This window comes from Somniosus microcephalus, chromosome 2 (genome assembly GCF_052327205.1).
Source record: "Somniosus microcephalus isolate GS21.2 chromosome 2, FLI_Smic_1.0, whole genome shotgun sequence".
Lineage (NCBI taxonomy): Eukaryota > Metazoa > Chordata > Chondrichthyes > Squaliformes > Somniosidae > Somniosus > Somniosus microcephalus.
In genome coordinates, this window is record NC_140988.1 from 122,361,009 (window position 1) to 122,382,409 (window position 21,401).

At 47.1% G+C, this 21,401-nt stretch overlaps 2 protein-coding genes across 4 annotated transcripts in view; both read right to left on the bottom strand.

The window, feature by feature from the left end:
* trmt44 (tRNA methyltransferase 44 homolog) overlaps window positions 1-21,401 on the bottom strand; it is a 58,595-nt gene that overhangs the window by 4,824 nt on the left and 32,370 nt on the right. For all 3 annotated transcript variants that reach the window (XM_085962206.1, XM_085962205.1, XM_085962204.1), the window contains exons 6-9: window positions 13,566-13,637; window positions 11,242-11,348; window positions 10,434-10,617; window positions 3,245-3,665 (exon numbers count right to left, since the gene is read on the bottom strand). In XM_085962206.1, the coding sequence (XP_085818332.1) occupies window positions 3,245-3,665; window positions 10,434-10,617; window positions 11,242-11,348; window positions 13,566-13,637 (784 nt within the window). The remainder of the gene's footprint in view (window positions 1-3,244; window positions 3,666-10,433; window positions 10,618-11,241; window positions 11,349-13,565; window positions 13,638-21,401) is intronic.
* On the bottom strand, window positions 13,644-20,459 carry LOC147122919 (uncharacterized). Its single transcript, XM_085962207.1, has 2 exons — window positions 19,432-20,459; window positions 13,644-17,101 (listed from the first exon to the last, which is right to left on the bottom strand). The coding sequence occupies exons 1-2, from the start codon at window positions 20,449-20,451 to the stop codon at window positions 17,018-17,020; spliced, it is 1,104 nt and encodes a 367-aa protein (XP_085818333.1). The 5' UTR covers window positions 20,452-20,459; the 3' UTR covers window positions 13,644-17,017.

The following is a 21,401-nucleotide window of genomic DNA, read 5'->3' on the forward strand; positions in this document are numbered from 1 at the left end:
AGGTAAATCGTGCTCGACGAATCTACTGGAATTTTTTGAGGATGTAACTGGTTGAATAGATAAGGGAAATCTAGTGGATGTTGTGTGTTTGGTCTTTCTGAAGGCTTTCGATAAGGTCCCGCATAAGAGATTAGCGTGCAAAGTTAAAGCACATGGGATTGGGGATAAGGTACTGACTTGGATAGAGAACTGGTTGGCAGACAGGAAGCAAAGAGTTGGAATAAATGGGTCTTTTTCCGATTGGTAGGCAGTGACTAGTGGGGTATCGTAGGGATTGGTGCTAGGATCCCAGCTATTCACAATATATATATATGATCAAGACGAGGGAACTAGATGTAATATCTCCAAGTTTGCAGACGACACAAAGCTGGGTGGGCGTGTATGCTGTGAGGAGGATGCTGAGAAACTCCAGTATGATTTGGACAGGTTGGGTGATTGGGCAGATGCAGTATAATGTGGATAAATGTGAGGTTATCCACTTTGGTGGCAAAAACAGGAAGGCAGATTATTATCTGAAAGGCAATAGATTGGGAGAAGGGGAAGTGCAACGAGACCTGGGTGTCCTTGTGCACCAGTCGCTGAAGGTAATCATGCAGGTGCAGCAGGCCGTTAAGAAGGCAAATGGTACGTTGGTGTTCATAGCGAGAGGATTTGAGTACAGGAGCAAGGATGTCTTGCTGCAGTTGTACAGGGCCTTGGTGAGACCACATCTTGAGTATTGTGTGCAGTTTTGGTTGCCTTATCTGAGGAATGATGTCCTTGCCATGGAGGGAGTGCAGCGAAGATTCACCAGACTGATGGCAGGAATGACGTATGAGGAGAGATTGGGTCGATTGGGCTTATATTCGCTGGAGTTAGAAGAATGAGAGGAGATCTCATTGAAACTTATAAAATTCTAACAGGACTAGACAGACTAGATGCAGGAAGGATGTTCCTGATGGCAGGGGAGTCCAGAACCAGGGGTCACAGTCTAAGGATAAGGGGTAAGCCATTTAGGACAGAGATGAGGAGGAATTTCTTCACCCAGAGAGTGGTGAACTGGTGGATTTCTCTACCACAGAAGGCAGTTGAGGCCAATTCATTAAATATATTCAAGAAGGAGTTAGATATATTTCTTATGGCTAAAGGGATCAAGGGATATGGGGAGAAAGCAGGGACACGGTACTGAATTTGGATGATCAGCCATGATCCCATTAAATGGTGGAGCAGGTTCAAGGGGCCGAATGGCCTACTCCTGCTCCTATCTTCTATGTTTCTAGGTGACAGTTGGAAAATGTACTCCAGTAACATTTCAACAAGATTGCAATATATATCTACACCCAAACCACCAGTAGATACCACATTGCATCAAATCATATCTTTCAATAGCAGGCAGCTATTGCAATTAATTTAATGCTTCAAAAATGAATTTAAAGTCAAAAATAAATTTGTTTTTTTAAACACCAATGGTGATAATTTTACCTTACCGGCAGCCCACCAGTATGGCTGCAGCAATTAGCTTGAGACTTGGCAGAGGACAATACTTCAACTCACTTACTATAATCAAAATGTAATTCGTTTTCTCAGCTTTTAAGTAGGCTGATTGATGAACAGGCAACATTGCCACCCAAAAACCTATTGACAGGAAGCTGGATAAGCCATATGAAGTTTGTTAGGCAGGCATTGACATTATGTATAGTAAATTCTTCCTCACTATGCCAGTCTAGGAGTTTCACATTTGAACTCATCAGTTCAGACAAAGTCATATTCCAAAAAAGTGCTACCGTTACAATTTCTATGGCAAGTTTGGCTTTGTCCATTTATAAACAAGCCCATTTTTTTCTGGAAAACCACTCCTCTACCACAAGGAATAGTTGAGGCAAATAGCATAGATGCATTTAAGGGGAATCTAGATAAGCACATGAGGGAGAAAGGAATAGAAGGATATGGTGATAGAGTTAGATAAAGAGAGGTGGGAGGAGTCTCTTGTGAAGCATAAACGCTGGTATAGAGCAGTTGGGCCGAATGGCCTGTTTCTGTGCTGTAGACTTTATGCAACTTGATGCAAGACTAACAGGAGGCCTGATAGCGGTCTTTAAAATTATGAAGGGATTTGATACGGTGAATATGAAGAAACTGTTTCCAACTGTGGCCGAGTCCAGAACAAGGGGGCATAAATGTAAGATAACCACTAACAGATCAAATAAAACATTTAGGGGAAATTTTGTAAGAGTGATGAGAATGTGGAACTCGTTGTCACGAAGCAGATAGCACGGATGCATTTAAGGGGAAGTTTGATGGATACATGAGGAAGGAGGGAATAGAGGTGTACAAGGGCAGGGTGGTAAGAGGTAATTAGAGAGGGAGGAGGCACATGTAGAGTATAAACACTGCCATAGATCAATTGGGCCGAATGACCTGCTTCTCTGCTTATACGTAGACTATGTGTAATTCTATGTAAACTATGCCACTATCTATTCACTGAAAATTTGCAACAAACGTCAGTTGAGTAACAGACCAAATCTGTCTCCCAGATACCTCTGATTACTACTTTATATCTGTAAAAGGAATGTCAATTATAATAAGCTTTTGTTAAAGCTTATTCTCTTATCTTCAGAAAATATGAGATTACAAATCACATTATATCCTGAAAACTCTCAAGGCTCAAAAGATTGAAACATTTCCCTGAAACTATCATTCAGCAGCATCTTCAGATACAAGTATATTAGCTTGTTATTTTGTGACTAATCATTACCAAATGCCTACGCATCATAAGTGATATTTCTCAAGTAATGCAGCATTTTGGTACTTAAGTGTCTGTTTCTAGGACATAATTAAAGTAGCATTTTAAAAAGCTATTTCTTAATAAGTGCTTTCTCCCCACCCCCCCCCCCCCCCCCCCACCACCAAGGACATAACTGACAAATTTTTATTTAAAGACCGTATACTGTCTAGTAAGGGAGGCAAAATTACTGTAACCGCTTCAACAGCCAAAGCAGTTACCACAATGGATGAATTAGTACAATCAAAGGTGGCAGCAGAAATTGACTTTTGTTTTTCTCATTATCAAGATGTCATTGACTGGTTTGGAAAGTGCCATTTTTATAGTATAATAACTAACACTGGCATCCCTGTTACCTTTGTAAACAAAGTTTGTCCCTTTAGTCCAGAAAATCAGTAAAACTATTAAAACTGTGTCCTTACAGGCCAGTGTAATCCAAAACAGAATGACAAAAAGCATAGTGCTTATAATGCAAAGTCCTACCTCCTTTGTTCCAGTATCCTGTGTAGTCTTCATCGTTATTATTCTCGTAGGTGTCCTGATTTGTCTTCAAAAGTGCTTTCGCTACCTGAAGCACGACGTCATCAATGAAGTCTCGCGGCAAAGTAGCACAGTTTCTAACTTTCTCTACTTTCTCTCTGGGTTGGAAGCCAGCCACCCACTTGCTGGACACAAAAAGATCTGCTTCAACAGAAGTATCTTGCACCATGCCATCATCAACATTTGAACAATGTGAAATGTCATGAGTAAACAGTGAAGCAGAGTCCTTCACCTCACTACAATTAGTATTGTTTCCTGTATTCAGAGTACAAGAATATCTCCCCTTAATATACTGCGTTCGTTCTTCATCCAACCTTTCTTCACTGGAGGGTGGATATGTCCTTTGATTGCCAATCAAGCAAACCTACAGCAAAAAGGAAACAGATGCAAATCAAGTTTCTGTCTTATTGAGGCAGATTTTGCAGTGGGTATGACAGCGTACTCTGAGTAGGCCGTCATACCACCTTTGAAATTGACTGCAAATTCGGGATTTCTGCATGCGCTCAATCCCGAACTTGCGATCCGTCAAGGTACGCCTTGACAGATGATCTGCACTGACGGGGAAAGACTCATTGCTGGCACAGAGTTGGGCTAATTACCCCCCAACTGCCCAGCAATTACGTCTGAAAATGTTACAGTTAGTGAAAGCAGGCACAGGAGCCTGTTTCACTGTGAAAGGAACCCATTTGTATTGAACATTGAGAGCAAGCAGCAGATATAGTTGTAACCAATACAACTCTTACCCTAAAATGTGCAAAATCTGCAAATTATTCAGGAAGTTTAAATAAAATTGAAATTATACTGTTATCAGAAAACCACACAAACAAACTACTTGTACTGAACACATACCGCTTTTATTAGTATTCGGCACCAACAAGCCTGATCATATTCCAACGTCTCACATACTGTTTGTAAATGATACGGAGCTGTGGAAGACCGGTGCTTTAACGTACACACGAAATGTTTAATTCCATTTATTGCCCATATACCAAATATCCACACATTTTATAGAACTATATATAAATATAAAATCTATGTGCGAGAAAGCAGACATTGTGACAAGTACATTATAATAGCTGCACATGAATTTCATACAGAGTAGGTGGGAAAACACAATTTTTTGGTTTAGTTGGCAAATGTTACAGTACATAGGCCTAGAAATTCAGTATAGCCACGCAACTTAGCGCCACCTTCGCCGATATTCAGTTGCATCGCCCCAAGAGGTTGCTGCTGCGCTAAAGCAGGCGATGCACGACTATCATTAGGCGCTAAGCCGGCGATCCGGGGCGCAAACACCAAAGGCGGGCGCAGCGCAGGTGCGGCGAGTTGCTCACTGAGGCCAGACAGTCAGGCGCCGGTCAGCACTTAAAGGGGGAGGGTGGAATTGCTTGGCTGCCACGCCCTGCACACTGCAGCCCTAAGGCAAGGCCTGAACACGGCTTCTGGAACAGCTCCACGCCCAGGAGAATGGAGAAGGCCAGGGAGAGAGCGCAGCGCTTCGGCGAGGGTGACCTGAGGCTGCTGGTTGGCGCAGTGGACTGCAGGCGCCATATCCTCTTCCCTGAGGGTGGCAGGAGGCCGCTGCCCGCCGAATATCAGAAAGCATGGAGGGATGTGGCAAACAGGGTCACGTTCAACAGCGTGGTTGGCAGGACACCAACCCAGTGCCGGAAAAAATTCAACGACCTCACTCGGGTTGTCAGGGTGAGTACCATTTCCAGTATCCTCCTCATCCCTGCATGTGCACCTCACTTTATGGCCAAACAGGTCTGAAAGCCCTAATGGCCAGCCCTCATCCAGCAGCTATGGGACTGTCATGAAAAGCACTTGCGCAATCAGGACTTTAGACACTGTCAGGGCTATTCGACCATGGGAGGCAGTGCGGGCAAGATCAGGGCTTGACACTGTACTTAGAGGCGGTCCTTTCTCTTGCAGGCCAAGCTGGCGCATAACAGAAGACAGCAGCGACAGACCGGGGGAGGCCGTCCTGACCTGAAACAGCTGAGCGACCTCGAGCAGCGAGTGGAGCGGATCATGGCAGGCCGGCTGAGTGGCCCCGTCGCCACTGGAGATGCTGACCCTGTTCTGGGCACCAATGGTAAGGTCATCACCTTTTTGACCTCTCCCTTTCCACTTGCGCCTCACACCAGCATCCTTTGCCACTATCGAACCAATGCAGTGCACAGCAGCACTCATGCCTCCCTCGCTGCCGCCCTGTCCTCACTCTAAAGCAACTCTTGTGCCTCCCTGCTTTCAGATGGTGACTCGCCAGGTGAGGAGGCGGCCCCTCAAGCTGGCACTGTGTCCGAGTCAGACATAGAGGAGGAGGAAGAGGAAGCCAGCCCATCAGGGACACCCTCAGCCGAGGCAGCCCATGGCCATGATGGTGACACGTCTTCCCTGGAGGGGAGCAGGGGGGGGGGGGAAGGGTCAGAGGATAGTGAAGCTCCGGGGACCAGCGGGCTGCAGCAACGCGGGATGGGTGGGGAAGCTCGGCGGCCTTCTCCCCGGAGGGTGAGTGCGGCCTCCAGTCCTGCTATGGTGAGCGCAGAGGAGGTGCGGCTCCTAGCGGAAATGGGCGCCCAGGCTGAGCGCAGGTACACTGAGCTCATGGCTGCAGTGGCAAGGATGCCTGACTCCATAGAGTCACTGGCAAGGAGTGTGCAGGAATTCGGGGCAGCACAGGCCAGGAGTCTGCAACAATTCAATGCAGCACAGGCCAGGAGTCTGCAGGGCATCGCGGCAGCACAGGCTAGGAGTCAGCAGGACTTCGCTGCTTCACAGGCGGCTTCTAGCCAAGTGCTCAGTCGTGCCGTGCATTCACTGGCTGCTGTCATGCAGACACAGACCAGGGCCACACGGGCACTAACTGCTGCCACACTCGCTGGATCGGCCAGGCATCGCCGGGGCACTCGCTGTGCCGCAGCAGCCCGTGCCTCAGCAGATTGCTGCGCATGCTGCAGTGCTGGCCCGTGCGCGTGCCAATGTCTCAGCCGACCAGGGAGTGCCTGTGATCTGTCAGGTTGGCAGCATTCCTGCAGCCAACACACTCACTCCTCCATTGCAGCTGCCACCAGCTGTTGGACAGACTGCTGCCACCCAAGCAAAGTTGGAGCAGTCAGCAGCCGGCCCCTCCAGGCCCAGAGCTGGTCCAGGCCGACCCCCAAGGGCATCTGCCGTCTCACCATCTGACCCTCAGCAGCCTTCCCCCAGCCTTGCTGCAGCCACTGGGGTCCCATTGAGGAGGAGCTGCAGGGCGGGTAGGGGCCAGTCACGGAAGCGAAACGGATCACCCTCGCAGGGGAAAAAGTAGAAGGTGTGGCCAAATGTTTTGTTTTACTTGTAAAAGCCGAGACTGGTGTATTTGTTTCATATATAAAAGCCGAGACTGGTGTATTTGTTTCATATTTAAAGGCCGAGACTGGTGTATTTGTTTCATATTTAAAGGCCGAGACTGGTATATTTGTTTTACTTGTAAAGGCCGAGACTGGTGTATTTGTGTTTTTAGGGGGGGGTTTCTCTCCATTAGTTTGTCATGTGGGAAGGGCACAGAGGTATCATAGTAAAAAAAATTCTTAAATCGCACTGTCCATGCTTTCTTTTGGAAGTCCTGGTTGCCCTGCTCGGCTGAGGGCTTGTGGAGCGGCTACATTCATCTTCTGCCATTGGCACAAGCCATTCCGAGAGGGGGCCTAGAACCGACTTGCAATAAGCCGCCGACGGGCGGCCCTTGCACTTTCTGCCTCCCTCCTGTGCTGCTCCCCCTCCTCCTCCTCCTCTGGTGGTCCTCCAATGTGTAGGGGGTTTCTCTTGCTCGTTCTGGTCTCCTACCAGGCTTCGTGCAATAATTACCCTTGAGTGGTTCGACCCACTCTTCCCTACGGTTCTAGACCTTGGACTTAGGTGCAGGGAACTGTAGTGCAGAGAAAGACTCAATAGACCAGGTTGAATAGCACGAAATGGATGCTTTTATTATTAAACAGTTTGCAGCATTACAAAATACATATCATAAGCACAAATCAAAGCCACTACAAGCATGCACATATCTATAAACTTGATTCCATGGAAATGGGAAACACACGGCACATCGAAGAAGGGGAAACACATTATGATTACCCTTACCCTCTCCCTCCCCTTAGACCTAAACTAAGTTTCGACTTGAGGAACTCGGGATCATGCTCACCACATTCAGATTCGCAAAAGAGGGGGTTCGCAGCCTTTCGGCACAGCTTTCCGTCGTCACGTGGATTTGGAAACTTCTGGCGCAGCTTGTTTTTCTCTCTCTCTCAGGCGATGAGGCAGTGGACACAGCCTTGATGAGCGCTCGTCAAGGATGGATCAGTTAAAGCTGTTGTGGATTTGGATACATGGGGAAGTCTCTGCCACCGATATGAGGTTGAATAACTGGATGCACATGGGAGAGTCCAGTGAGGAAAACCCTGAGAATGGGATGTTGAGGCACGGGAGTGCTAGGCCCGGAATGTCCTTTTCCTCCGGCCTGGATTGTCGGTTTTCCTGAGGGTGTCTTCTTCTTCGGCCTGGGTCGTCGATGATCTCCCGACAACGGTACCCGGGCCACCCTCGTTGTCTTCCCGTCGTGGCCGAGCCTTGTCTGGCTGAACACCGACCACGTTGTCCTTTTCCGAAATGTCCGTCCGAAGCGTCTTTAAAAGAAGAAACGTCCTGATCGAATTCCGAAGCTACCGAGGTAGAAGAGGCGCCGATGGACTTTTCAAAATCCATAGTTATACCCTTTTGGGCCAGTCTTATCTCCCGCCAGATCATAGTCCAGTCTTTGTAATATTTTTGGCAGGCAGAAATCTCTGCAGGGGCGCTTTGTCTTGTAACGGGAGCCGGTGATAGCTTAACTGGCCTTCCTGGCCGATAATGTCTTTTACTTTGTCACCGTAACTCGGTTCGCATATTGATCGGTCTGGAGATTTCCCTTGATGGCTGTTAAACGGTTTTTCCTTTGTACATTAAATGGGTTTAAGTGTTCATGCATTGTCCGCCCATATCTTGATGGGCCCCATCCTGTTGCCTGAAACTGTCTTGTACTTAGAATCCAATTGAATATGTATGCCCATTTCCCTGAGTTTCGGTTTCCCGATACTGGCTTTCGCGGGCTTACTGTTCTCAATCCACAAGCCTGTCTGGCTTGCAGTAACAGAAATCAAATGGTCCAAGAAACTGATCACGAGGTCCGGCGGCCATTTTGTAAGCCCTTTTATCAAAGGTTTTATCTGTACAAGCTTCTTTTGGTCAATAAAGCGGTATTATTAATCCTGTTATCTCGTGTGATTATATAATGAAAATTTTCGAATCTTACAAATGTCTGCTGGCAGTGGCCGAGTCCTGCGGATAGCCAGGTTGTGCAGCATGCAGCACACAACAACGAAATGGGAGACTCGCTCAGGCGAGTACTGTAGGGCTCCCCTGGAACGATCCAGACAGCGGAACCGTTGCTTCAGCACGCCGATTGTTTGCTCAATGATGTTCCTGGTTGCTTGCTGGCTCTCATTGTATCGCTCTTCAGCAGGGGTGCTGGGCACACGGAGCGGTGTCATCAGCCAGGTGCACAAAGGATAGCCTTTGTCCCCGAGAAGCCATCCTCATGGGTGAGGCTGGGCCTCGAACATGTCTGCCACAGAAGTCTGGCGCAGGATGAAGGCATCGTGGCTGCTGCCTGGAAAGCGGGCATTGACAACTAGGATGAGCTGCCTGTGGTCACACACCAACTGCATGTTGAGCGAATGGTAGCCCTTCCGGTTGCGGTAATCCTTGGCATTCTCTAGAGGTGCCCGCAAAGCCACATGCGTGCAGTCAATGGCGCCCTGCACCATGGGGAAGCCCGCTAATGCTGCAAAGCCCATTGCACGCTGTTGCTGCTTGTCAACGGTCATGGGGAAGGAGATGAACTGACGTCTCCTTCTGAAAAGGGCATTGGTCACCTGGCGAATGCAGCAATGTACCGCAAACTGGGAGATGTTGGAAATGTCCCCAGTAGCGGATTGGAAGGAGCCGGTGGCATAGAAGTTGAGAGCCACCGTCACCTTCACTGCCACCGACAGAGACGTCCTGCTCCTCAGCTGTGGCTGCAGATCTCCGCGAAGCAGGTGGCAGATCTCAGTGACCACCGCCCTTCTGAATCGCAGCCTCCGAACACACTGCTCCTGACATGTTCAGATATGAGAACTGCTGGCAGTATACCCTGGGTGGGTAAGGCCTCCTTTGCCGACGCCTGTTGCCCCTTCTCCGTCTGGCCATGACTGGCACTCTCTCACGGCGTCTCTGAGCCCTTTGAATGCAATGGAGAAGCCCAACGTTTCCACCTATTGCAGCCCCCATTATATGTTTCCAATCAATGCTATGACTCTGAAGTTAAAGACAAGTGCAAAGCTGTGGCCTGAAGCCACAAGTACCTGTGCGAGTGTTGAGCCAAACCAGAAAGCTCTCTACCTTTGTCTCTCTCCAAAGGTCCGTCTCTCACAAAGAAGGAGTGGTGCAGAATGGCTGCCATTTATACTGCAGGAGGAGTCCCCTTTAATTAGCGCCCCCCGCGCCCCGCAGCGACTGGGAACCGTTCCCCTCTACCAGTCGCTAGGGGCGCCAGGCGCACAATAGGCCGACGCCACTGAATTTCCGGTTTGGGGCGCACAAAGGGCGTTGCACCATGAAATGACGTCAGGATCTGCGCGCGCAGCTGAGCGCGCGCAAAGGTTTTGCGCCGCCGCTAAATCTTAACTGAAGTTCACGAGAGGCACAGATCGCGCTGCGCCCGGGCGCTAGCCGCTTAGCACCCCACTTCTCCTCCTCCTAAGGCGCTAGTGGCTGGCGCAAACAACTGAATTTCTAGGCCATAGTCTCTGCACCCACTCTCACCAAAGCATGTTTTGTTTCTGAAAACCTAGCGGGAGTTTTTTTGGCTATGTCTTTATACAGATACTGCATTTCAAAAATCATCATGTTGGTATTTTGTTACATAATTTTAAAACAAGTCTAATTTGGGAATTTTTAAGGAAACGATTATAAATCTACCTCTTTTGGCAAAGTTTATGAATATGTTAGAAAAAAAACAATATTCCATGCAACCAAAGAAAAAACTTATAGAAAGAAAATCCTTCACACTAACCCGTTTTGTAGATGGAATTCGAAGGCAGTCTTCCTCGGTTTTAAAACCACAAACAGAACCCACTTCTGTAATGAAATCCAGGTATGCTCTGTACTGTGTGCTTTTGGTTTGCCTTCGACAATACTTTCCATAGAAATCAAAGAAACAACAAGGCAGGACAAAGTAGCGGCATGAATAGGATGACCTGGTGCATAAAATCAAGTAAATTCCTGAGTCTTTTAGCACTGTAAATGTTTTGCAGTCACATCCTGTATGCAACCAATTAAACTAGTAACTACCCAAATGGTGGAACTGTATGGCATTTATTTGCATTTAATTAATCACAGCAACCCAAAACTCTTTTTTGCTTTAAACCAATATCATTAATTTATTCTATTACAGCACACATGGATATTAAAGCAATGGTTTTGTTTACAGGTACAGTATAAACCAACACAGCTGGAACTAAGGTGCTGAATCAATGCACATGCATCTGTGTTGGCAATCTGGTTCTGTACCAAATACTGTAGTTCCACACTGGAAAAAGGAAGGGGGGGGGTGCAGAGAGAGAGAGACGAAAGAAGGGACAGAGGGTAAACAGAGAAATTTGTAAGTAATATTGTACATTTTAGGTGGGTCACTTTTTAACTGCCCTCATTAAACAATTATTTATTTGTGTTTGCACCATGAGAGAACAAAGTGTGAATTAAATGAATATAACCACTTACTAATACATGCAGGGGAAGGCAGCACCGTAAAACAAACATGTTGTACATAGCTATATGTTTCATTGAGTTAATCATAATTTTCAGAAAAATAAGCAAATTACCTTGCTGCAACAACAGGAATCCACGGTGTTAGCTCATCTGAATGGTTGCCAATTATCCAGTCCACATCCGGAAAAAGGAAGTTATCACTTGGTGTAATGGCACATTCCTAGTAAAACAGCAGGAGCTTACTATATTTTTGTCTTCCTTCAAAGGCCTGGATTGGCTACAATTGCAGAAGTTCAGCACTACTTTGGTGATACTGGAGTTCTGCCTGCCACAGGCAGGTTTTCCAAGATTAGGGTCATTTGCATTTTTAGGCAGGCTCCCCAGCCTCTGTTGCAAATCCGCCTGGAGTGGGCAGAGTAGAGATGGGCTGCAGCAGGCACAGGGGCCTGTCGCAGCAGAGCATGGCAGGTGGCCGCTTTGCCAATCAAAGAATTTTGAAATTTTCTTTTAAAAAGAACCATGGACTGGAGAATCAAATCACTTGGATATGGACTGCATAGATTTGCTGACCCTTTAAAATTTGAATGATCCTCCATCATTATTGGCAGTGTTGGTTACCAGGGATAAACAGGCTTTCTTTGCGTCCAGCTTTACTATGACACAAATGAGAGAAAATTTACATACTATTACAATAGGCCACCATATTAGATGTATTGTATGTCTCGTATTACTTCCAGCAGGAAATCCTGGAAGCGGTGGAGGGAGAGAGGGGAGCTGGCAGAGCAGCTCCTGGAGAATTTTCTACCCAAGTTTACTTTCACCTAAGAGATCACATAACTGGAGTGGAAAATCTATGCTATAGTTGAAACATAATTTCTGACTGCTTCTTCCTTTAAGCTAGGTGTTCTACTTCAGTTACTAAGATTGGTCCTCACGAGTACAGTTCTCCTCTTACTCAGTATACAAGCTGAAACCTGCCATTCTTACCCGGACTGGTACCTCCAGTTCCACATATTGTTGACTCTTAACTGTCTTCTGAGGTGGTTTAGCAAGCCACTCAGTTGTATCAAAACAGGGCAAGTAAGGATTGGCAATACATGCCAGCAATATCACATACCAAGAATTAATTTTCTTAAAACTATAAAATTTAATTTGACTTTAGTTCCTTTTTCAGCGAGGCAAGAAACTTTTTTAAAGAAAAAAGTTGATGCATTTTGTGCTCATCAAGGTGAAGGAGGTTAATGAGAAATGGAACATTTTCAGGCACCAAGCATCAACTTTAAGGTAAAGCAGAGATGCAGAATGAAGCTCCCCCCAGTCTGCCTCAGCAATGCACTTCAGCAGAGTACCAGTTTGATAATTTTCCATTTTCCACTCCCTCTTGTGGCCTCAGTGAAATTGTCAGTTTAGTGCCAATGTTGTGCGTAGCTTCTTCTCTTAGGCAGCTAAACGCAGGCTAACCAAACTGATTTTACAAAGGACCCTTACAACCAACAGATAGCTAGGCTGGATCTGAACCCTGTCCCACGGGTAAAAGGCCATTGATCCACTGTATTATCCAGTACCCCTTGAATTCCAGGTTCTTAGTGTTTGTCACACTTGTTACCCCTTTGTTAACCTGAAGAAAACAAAGGTGAACTTTTTTGGGCAGAGGGGCAGGTGAACTGTGTGCACATTAAAATGAAGATTATCTTGCCCACTTTTGGCACCCAGTGTCGGATAATTGTATGGATCATAAACAGAGCAAAACTCCTTGTTCAGCCTCTACAATGTGCATTAACGGTTGCCCACTACTGCACCAACCAGTGTGAATCTTTGTTTTTCACACCTGCCATTCTTTGCACTTGAGAATGATACATTTGTGCAGTTTGATACTGTGGACTTGTGGCAACTAGAGACTAGATGAAAATTGCGCACACTTATTTCATGTAGGACTCTCAAAGGCAGATGATACAAATTCATACCTCCCCCTCCCTCACCCCATGGCACAGAGATTTGTGCTTTGCAAGCACATATTGGGGAAGTTCTGTGGGGCTTGCTGACCTCTGTACCCAAATTCCTGCTATTTCAAAGAAGAATTGGGATAGATACTCGAGGGCAAGGCTCCCGATAAGCTGTGCGGCAGCATGGCTCTCTGCCGGTCCTGCACAGCCCGAGACCGGATTCGCCAATGTTAAAGTTTGCATATGCACCAAACTGTGAAGGGGTCGTGTACCCAAAAAAAAATTAGGGGGTGATTCTAAGGGATTAATTATAAATAAAAAACACCAAATCTAAACTAACTATACTTGTTTTGTATTATATCTAGCTGGATCAGGCTTTAAGTTTACATTATTATTACAGTAGAAAATAAGCAATAGAGCTTTGAGTTTAATGTGTAAGCAGATTTATAGCATATGAAAGCAACATACAGTAGTAATACATATCTTTTTCTTACCTCGAGACGTGTCTGTGGACCATACATGTCCCAAATCTTCCGCTTCCTCACATCTATGCCTCTACCAGGGTGCTAAAAGGTAATGACAAGCTGAAACTTGCAACCTTTTTATTCAATCAAGCACAGTATTGTTTTTAGACACTTTGAACAACTTAATAAGAGGTAATATTTTGTTGCACCATTTAACAGGTTTCTTTTGAAAAATAAAATCATAATACAATTCTTGGCCTTTTTAAAAAAAAAAAAAAAAGTCTTCCAGACTGGACAGGTTTAGAATTTGACAATCATATGGCATGGAAAAGCATTTATTGTGCTTAAGCGTATATTAATTCAAAACATAATGGGCCAAAATTTGCGATCGGAGGTTTCCCGCGGGTGGATGCATCCGACCTTAAAAAATCTACAAATTTACCTGGTGGTCCGGGAGGTATGGAGACTTGTGATCCTGGGCCTCTCCGGGTACGCACAGGCAGAGGTCCACGTATCCCAGCGGCGCACGCGGTTCGCAAGCGCCCCTGGGATCACGTGGGCCAGCCCAACCAATAAAAGAAGGGAATTCCCATTCATACTTATGGGAGTTCCTTATGTACAGAAACCCCAAAAGTATGAATGGGGATTACTTAAATACACAAACACATGAAATTAAAAAAAAAATTAAATTACATGTTTAAAATGAATTAAAATGCAATTTATTAAATATTTTATACACATTTAATTTCTTGAAATATGTTTTAACGGGGCTAAAAATAAACTTACCTTATTGGACAGGGTTTTTAATGTATAAATGAGTGATACAATTTTATTTTTCTATTTTTTAAAACTCTTGTGCTGGTAAAAGCAGGCCTCATACCTAAACCCGGAACTTGCGCGGCCCCTACGGACATGTACACACTGCGGAGGTCGCAAAATACGGCCCATTATTTTGTGTCAGAAACTGGATTACAAACTCTAAAGTGGATTCATGGAATTCTTATGATCTAGCCAATTTTCCAAAAAATATGTAGGCTATGAAATCCAGGATGGTACGAACCCTGCAGGAGTTCAGTCCTGTAATCCTTTGCCCAATTTACAGCTTCCTCGAACATAAGAAATAGGAGTAGGCCATATGGCCCCTCGAGCCTGCTCCGCCATTCAATAATCATACAGTTGACACCCAGTATTGCAGGAAATGGTTTCCCATCTCTGCATACCAATTGTTGGAGCTCTGCTGCTGTTCACTACTCTTGCTTTCAGGGGGAGAGCATGTGCAAACACATTGGTCTAAAAGTTCTTGCAAAGTTTTGACATCACTATGACATAAGAGTGGAGTTGCGCTGTTTTTTCCCCTGAGGAAATTTGCATGTACAGGAAACTTTGTGCTAACCGGCACCCATGGGACCGAGCTACTGCCGTTTTTTAAAAAGCTCTGGCTAGACCAGCGTCAATGTTATCAGATAGGAGCTTTTCATCGCAGTATCTGACCACAAACACTGTTGCTCAGCAACAGCTTGTAAACACTCGGCCCGTGGCTTGGAAGCGTCTCTGAAGCTGTTGCTAAGATACAGAGGCGTTTTCTAGAGTCTGCCGTGTCTGACCACAAACACTGTTGCTCAGCAACAGCTTGTAAACACTCGGCCCAGTAGCTTGGAAGCGTCTCTGAAGCTGTTGCTAAGCGACAGACGCTTTCCAGAGCCTGCCTGTGAAAAGAATGCTAGGAGAAAAAAAAACACCTAACCAAAACGGCTGCTGATTTCTGCCGTTAGATCAAAGTTGCCGGACATTCAACTCCCGGATAGCACAAAGTTTCCTGTATCTGATTTACGCCAAAACATGCAAAACATTCTGAACGGGTGTAAATTTACAACCAAAATTTCACTATTTCTGGTGTTTTATAGCAATTTTTTTTTTTTTTTTTTTATAAAAAGAGCTGCACTTTATTTTCTGCATCTTTGAATATATTTTTTAGGCCATCAGAATCTGTTACATTAAAAAGAGAAAAGCTTCCACAATTGCATTGGACATAAATTATGGTTTGATGGCTTAAAACTTTAATTTCTATATCAATAAGTTAAAGAGGGATGTAAAGAAGAAATATGGTGTATGTTCTGGGCTTTCTCCGATTGTTTACGCTGATTTCTGCTTGTTTTTTTTCCTGTTTTTTACATTCCAGGGAATGCTAATGATATTCTCAAGATTTTCAGTACAAGCTGCTGTCAGAAAAATTGACATGGAAACTAGTGTAAACAAGATGGGCAGTTCGCAGGTAGCAGTGCTACCTGGATTATAATAATTACTTTTTTAAATGACAGTTCGATCACAATATTAGCAGTTTACCCCTGTCATTCTAACACATACATCTTTTAAAGTAGATCTAATTTATTATTTTCATTACAAGCTTTTTGGACAGATTTTGCTCTGAGCAGCAAATGAACGGCAGGTTTGCACTTGCCCATATAGACTTTCTATAGGGTTTTGCATGCTTAGTTGCACCCAAACAACGCAGTGCCCTCTACAGGGCATCTGGGACCTGTGCGAACAAGTCAAGCACCCGAGTATCTCCTTAACCAATCAGATTGAAGGATCGTTAAAGATCAGCACAATCTAAACCAGGAAGTGCAAGTTAGAATAGCGAATTCAATGTTAAATCAGGTACAGCAAGCAAAATAAAGGGATAAAGAAAGATTGGATTGAGAGAGAGGCAAGAGATAAAAATAAAAAGTTAAAAAAACATTTTTTTTTAAATTCTCCAACAATTAAAATCTGAAGGAATGTGATGCACTATCAATTGCTACAAAAGACTGAAGTTGAGAAAGTAATAAACAGGCTTTTATTACCAAAGAACAGAGCATGCCTCTTGTGGTTGCCTGGTATCCAAAAGGGCCGGGGGCTGCCGAGCAGCGACCTTTATACCCAGCCATGAGGGTGGAGCCAGGGGCGGAGTCAGCTGAGGCATGCACAGACAAGTACAACAATATACAAGAGTGAACAACAATACTAACAACAGTGGTTTACCACATTCACCCCTTGTTTAGAATTGAGTCCGGCGGGGTGAAGTGTACTAAAAATTCGTGTACTGAAGTCTATCAGGAGGCCTTGTAAGCCGTCCTGAGCGTCGCAGCAGCGGCGGTGATGGTGCAGCATCCAACGTTGAACCCGGTGTCTCGTTCAGAGGAGGTGTAGCAGGTGGCGGACCCTGGGGCTGCTGCATGCCGTCTACAGGGGTCAGAGCATGGGTAATGGGAGGTAGCGATGGTGGTCTCTCAGAGGCACCCGAAGGTGCGAGGTCTCGTGCGGGGACTGTGTCCTGGGGGTAGGCAGGAGTAGCGGTGGGTGGCGAAGAGGGTGTTTCAGGAGCACCCGCAGGTGTGAGGTCTCGAATGGAGACTGTGTCCTCCCGCCCGTCCGGGTATACCACGTAAGCATACTGCGGGTTGGCATGGAGGAGGCTCACCCTCTCGACCAGGGGGTCCGCCTTATGGGTCCTCACGTGCTTCCGCAGTAGGACGGGTCCTGGAGAAGTCAGCCATGTTGGTAGCGAAATCCCCGACGTGGACTTCCTGGGGAAGGAGAACATTCGTGAGGAGTGGCATTGGTGGGTGTACAGAGCAGCGACCGAATGGAATGGAGCGCCGCAGGGAGGACCTCCTGCCAGCGGGAGGTCGGAAGGCCCTTAGATTTTAAGTTTAAAAGGACTGCCTTCCAGACTGTCGCATTCTCCCTTTCCACCTGGCCGTTACCCCGGGGGTTGTAGCTGGTGGTCCTGCTTGTAGCAATGCCTCTCGCGAGCAGGTACTGCCGAAGTTCGTCGCTCATAAAAGATGAGCCCCTGTCGCTATGGATATAGCTAGGGAAACCGAACAATGCGAAGAGGTCATTCAGCCATTTAATGACCGTGGTACTGGTCATGTCCGAGCAAGGGATGGCAAACGGTAAACGGGAGTACTCATCAATTATATTGAGGAAGTACACATTGCGGTCAGAGGAGGGGAGGGGCCCTTTAAAATCGATGCTCAGCCGCTCGAACGGGCGCGTGGCTTTGATCAGGCTCGCTCTGTCTGGCCTATAAAAATGCGGCTTGCACTCGGCACAGTTCTGGCAGTTCCTGGTCATGGTCCTGACCTCCTCGATGGAGTAGGGCAGGTTACGGGATTTGATAAAATGGAAGAACCTGGTGACCCTCGGGTGGCAGAAGTCATTGTGGAGGGTCTGTAATCTATCAACCTGCGCGTTGGCGCACGTACCACGTGATAGGGCATCTGGGGGCTCATTGAGTTTCCCGGGCCGGTACAAGATATCGTAATTGTAGGTGGAGAGTTCGATTTTCCACCTTAATATCTTGTCATTCTTGATTTTGCTCCGCTGCTTATTATGAAGCATAAAAGCTACTGAACGCTGGTCAGTGAGCAGGGTAAATCGTTTTCCGGCCAGGTAATGCCGCCAATGTCGCACGGCTTCCACAATGGCCTGGGCCTCCTTTTCGACAGAGGAGTGTCGAATCTCGGGGCCCTGGAGGGTCCTTGAGAAAAAGGCCACGGGTCTCCCCGCCTGGTTAAGGGTTGCAGCTAGGGCAAAGTCGGATGCGTCGCTCTCCACTTGAAAAGGGAGGGACTCATCCACAGCGTGCATTGTGGCCTTCGCAATATCGCTTTTTATGAGAGTGAAGGCTGCACAGGCCTCTGCTGTCAGGGGGAAGGAGGCGGAATTGATGAGGGGTCGGGCTTTATCCGCATAGTTGGGTACCCACTGAGCATAGTAAGAGAAAAACCCCAGGCATCTCTTCAGTGCTTTCTGGCAGTGGGGGAGGGGGAGCTCCATAAGAGGGCGCATTCTATCGGGGTCTGGGCCGATGACTCCGTTCTCCACTACGCAGCCAAGAATAGCAAGGCGCTTAGTACGAAACATACATTTGTCTTTGTTGTATGAGATTCAGCCGCTGGGCCGTCCGGAGGAATTTCCCTAGATTAACGTCGTGGTCCTGCTGGTCGTGGCCGCAGATGGTGACATTGTCTAGATATGGGAAAGTGGCCTGGAGCGCGTTCTGGTCAACCATCCGGTCCATCTCCCGTTGGAAGACAGAAACTCCGTTGGTGACGCCGAAGGGAACTCTGAGAAAGTGATAGAGCCGACCGTCAGCTTCAAAAGCTGTGTACTGGCGGTCCTCAGCCCTGATGGGGAGCTGGTGGTATGCCGACTTCAGATCAATCGTCGAGAACACCTGGTATTGTGCTATCTGATTGACCATGTCAGATATGCGGGGGAGTGGGTATGCATCCAACTGGGTGTAGCGGTTGATCGTCTGGCTGTAGTCAATAACTAGGCGCTGTTTTCCACCAGTCTTCACCACCACCACTTGTGCTCGCCATGGGCTATTGCTGCTCTCGATAATCCCTTCCTTCAGGAGTCTCGCTACCTCGGATTTAATGAAACCCCTACCCCCGGCACTGTAACGCCTACTTTTGGTAGCGATGGGCTTACAGTCGCGGGTGAGGTTAGCGAACAAGGAGGGGGGGGGGGGAGACTTTAAGGGTGGAGAGGCTGCAAATGGCGCGCAATTTAAAAACTGCTGGCTGCAGACCGTGAGAGGGGGGAGGGGTCCACCGTACGCTAAAGTGACACTCTTAAGGTGGCACTGAAAATCCAACCCCAGTAGGACGGCAGCGCAGAGATCGGGCAGGACCAGAAGTTTAAAATTTTTGTATTCAGTACCCCGCACTGAAAGAGTCACCATACAGTAGCCACCGACTTCCGCTGACTGGGCTTTGGAAGCCATAGAGATGCGATGACGCGTCGGCAGGACCGGGAGAGAGTAACTGCGCACCGTGTCGGGATGTATAAAACTCTCCGTTCTCCCACTGTCAAAAAGGCAGGTAGTGGCGCGGCCGTTTACCGTAATGTCCATCATGGACCTGGACAGTTGATGCGGGAGAGATTGATCCAGCGTCACGGAAGCCAGCGTATGTTCAAGCGCGTCGATGCGGTCGTCCGATGAGGCGGTGGAGGAGTCCGGGTCCCCCGTAACCGAAGTCGGAGGCGTCCAAGATGGCGGACAAAATGGCGGCGCCCACGGTCCCGATCCCCACGCGGCTGGGGGAGCCCAAGATGGCGGGCAAGATGGCTGCGCCCACGGTTCGCACGCGGCGCTGCTGGCGTTAGCGGTCTTCCCTTTGCAGGCGCTAACGTAGTGACCTTTCTTCCCGCAGCCGCAGCAGGTAGCATTCTTCGCGGGGCAGCGTGCTCTAGGGTGTTTAGCTTGGCCACAAAAATAGCATTTTTGTGCCTTGGACATCGCTGCAGCAGTCGGAGGTGGCGGTCCCATGGCCCAAGATTGTGGCGTCCACGGCGCGGGGCGATTAGGGGAGAAAGCGTCCATATTTCTGTGGGCCGCGTCGAGCGAGAGGGACACTGCCTTTGTCAGGTCTATTTCACCCTTCTCCAGCAGCCTCTGCTGGGAGTAGTCGGACCTTAGACCCGCAACGAAAGCGTCTCGTATCAGTCCCTCCGCATGTGCCGCGGCCGATACTTCCTTGCAGTCGCAGCCGCGTCCGAGTACCCGCAGTGCCCGTAGGAAGGCCTCCACCGATTCCCCGGGCTGCTGTCTGCGAGATCTTAAAAGGTGCCTGGCATAGACCGTGTTAACCGGGCGTGCATACTGCCCTTTCAGTAGGTCGATAGCCGCCGCATAGGTCGTCGCATCTTGGATTAAAGTATAGACTTGGTGGCTCACCTTCGAGGCCAGGATTTTCAGTTTATTTTCATCAAGAGTCACGGTCGAGGCTTCCAGATACGCCTCAAAGCAACGCAGCCATTGTGCGAATTTAGTCGACGAACCCGCTTCTTGGGGGTCTAGGTCCAGGCATGTTGGTCTGAGGGCTCGCAGCAGCGCCTGCTGCTCAGCGTTTTGCACCATCGGTTGATCAGCATCCGCAGCCAACATTTAACTTTGGTAATAAAATTGATGCACTATCAATTGCTACAAAAGACTGAAGTTGAGAAAGTAATAAACAGGCTTTTATTACCAAAGAACAGAGCATGCCTCTTGTGGTTGCCTGGTATCCAAAAGGGCCGGGGGCTGCCGAGCAGTGACCTTTATACCCAGCCATGAGGGTGGAGCCAGGGGCGGAGTCAGCTGAGGCATGCACAGACAAGTACAACAATATACAAGAGTGAACAACAATACTAACAACAGTGGTTTACCACAGAATGAGCTTGTAAAAATAAATTCAGTGCTAGAGAGGTTGTTTGGCAGTAATTAAGACTTATCACACAGTTAATAGGGTACTTAGAATGGAATGGGCAAGCCTTAACTTTTTGTGGCGAGTTTGGTCCGTATCTACGACGTCAGTACAGGAACTTCATGCCGTTCAATACATCTGAATGGGGATTCAGACAGTGAGATGCCGTTTTCGCGCAGCTTATGGAGGGGCAGCGCATCTCCGACAGCAACTTCCGGATTTTTGCATTTAGCTGCGCATTTCTGCTCGCTGGAAGTTGCTGTCTGATTTGCGCATAAATAACGGTGTGTGCTGTTGGCCACACCGTTAGTTTTACAGCAAAATCTGCCTCATTATATTTATTGGGCTCAGGTGTTGCAGATATTCCCGTTTTCTCAATGTGTCATTTCAGGCACAGATTTCATATATTAAATCTACAGATATCAGTATGCGGGCGTAAGTGATGAACCTCAGGCTCAGTGACTTATCCTCTAATACTAAAAGAAAGTTTCTTGACAAACCGGGAGAGATACAAATATCCTTAAAAAAAGGAAAAAGTTTCTTCTCAAAGTATCTACTTATACTTTATTTTCATGAGGAATTTCAACAGCAACTATAGAAGTAGGATGTCCCATAGTGAGCCTTA

Coding starts and splice junctions, on each gene's coding strand:
- LOC147122919 (XM_085962207.1), bottom strand. CDS start 20,451: ATGGTGCAAAACGCTGAGCAGCAGGCGCTGCTGCGAGCCCTCAGACCA. Junction 17,102..19,431: donor GGTCCATGATGGACATTACG/GTAAACGGCCGC, acceptor CTCCTTCCCCAG/GAAGTCCACGTCGGGGATTT.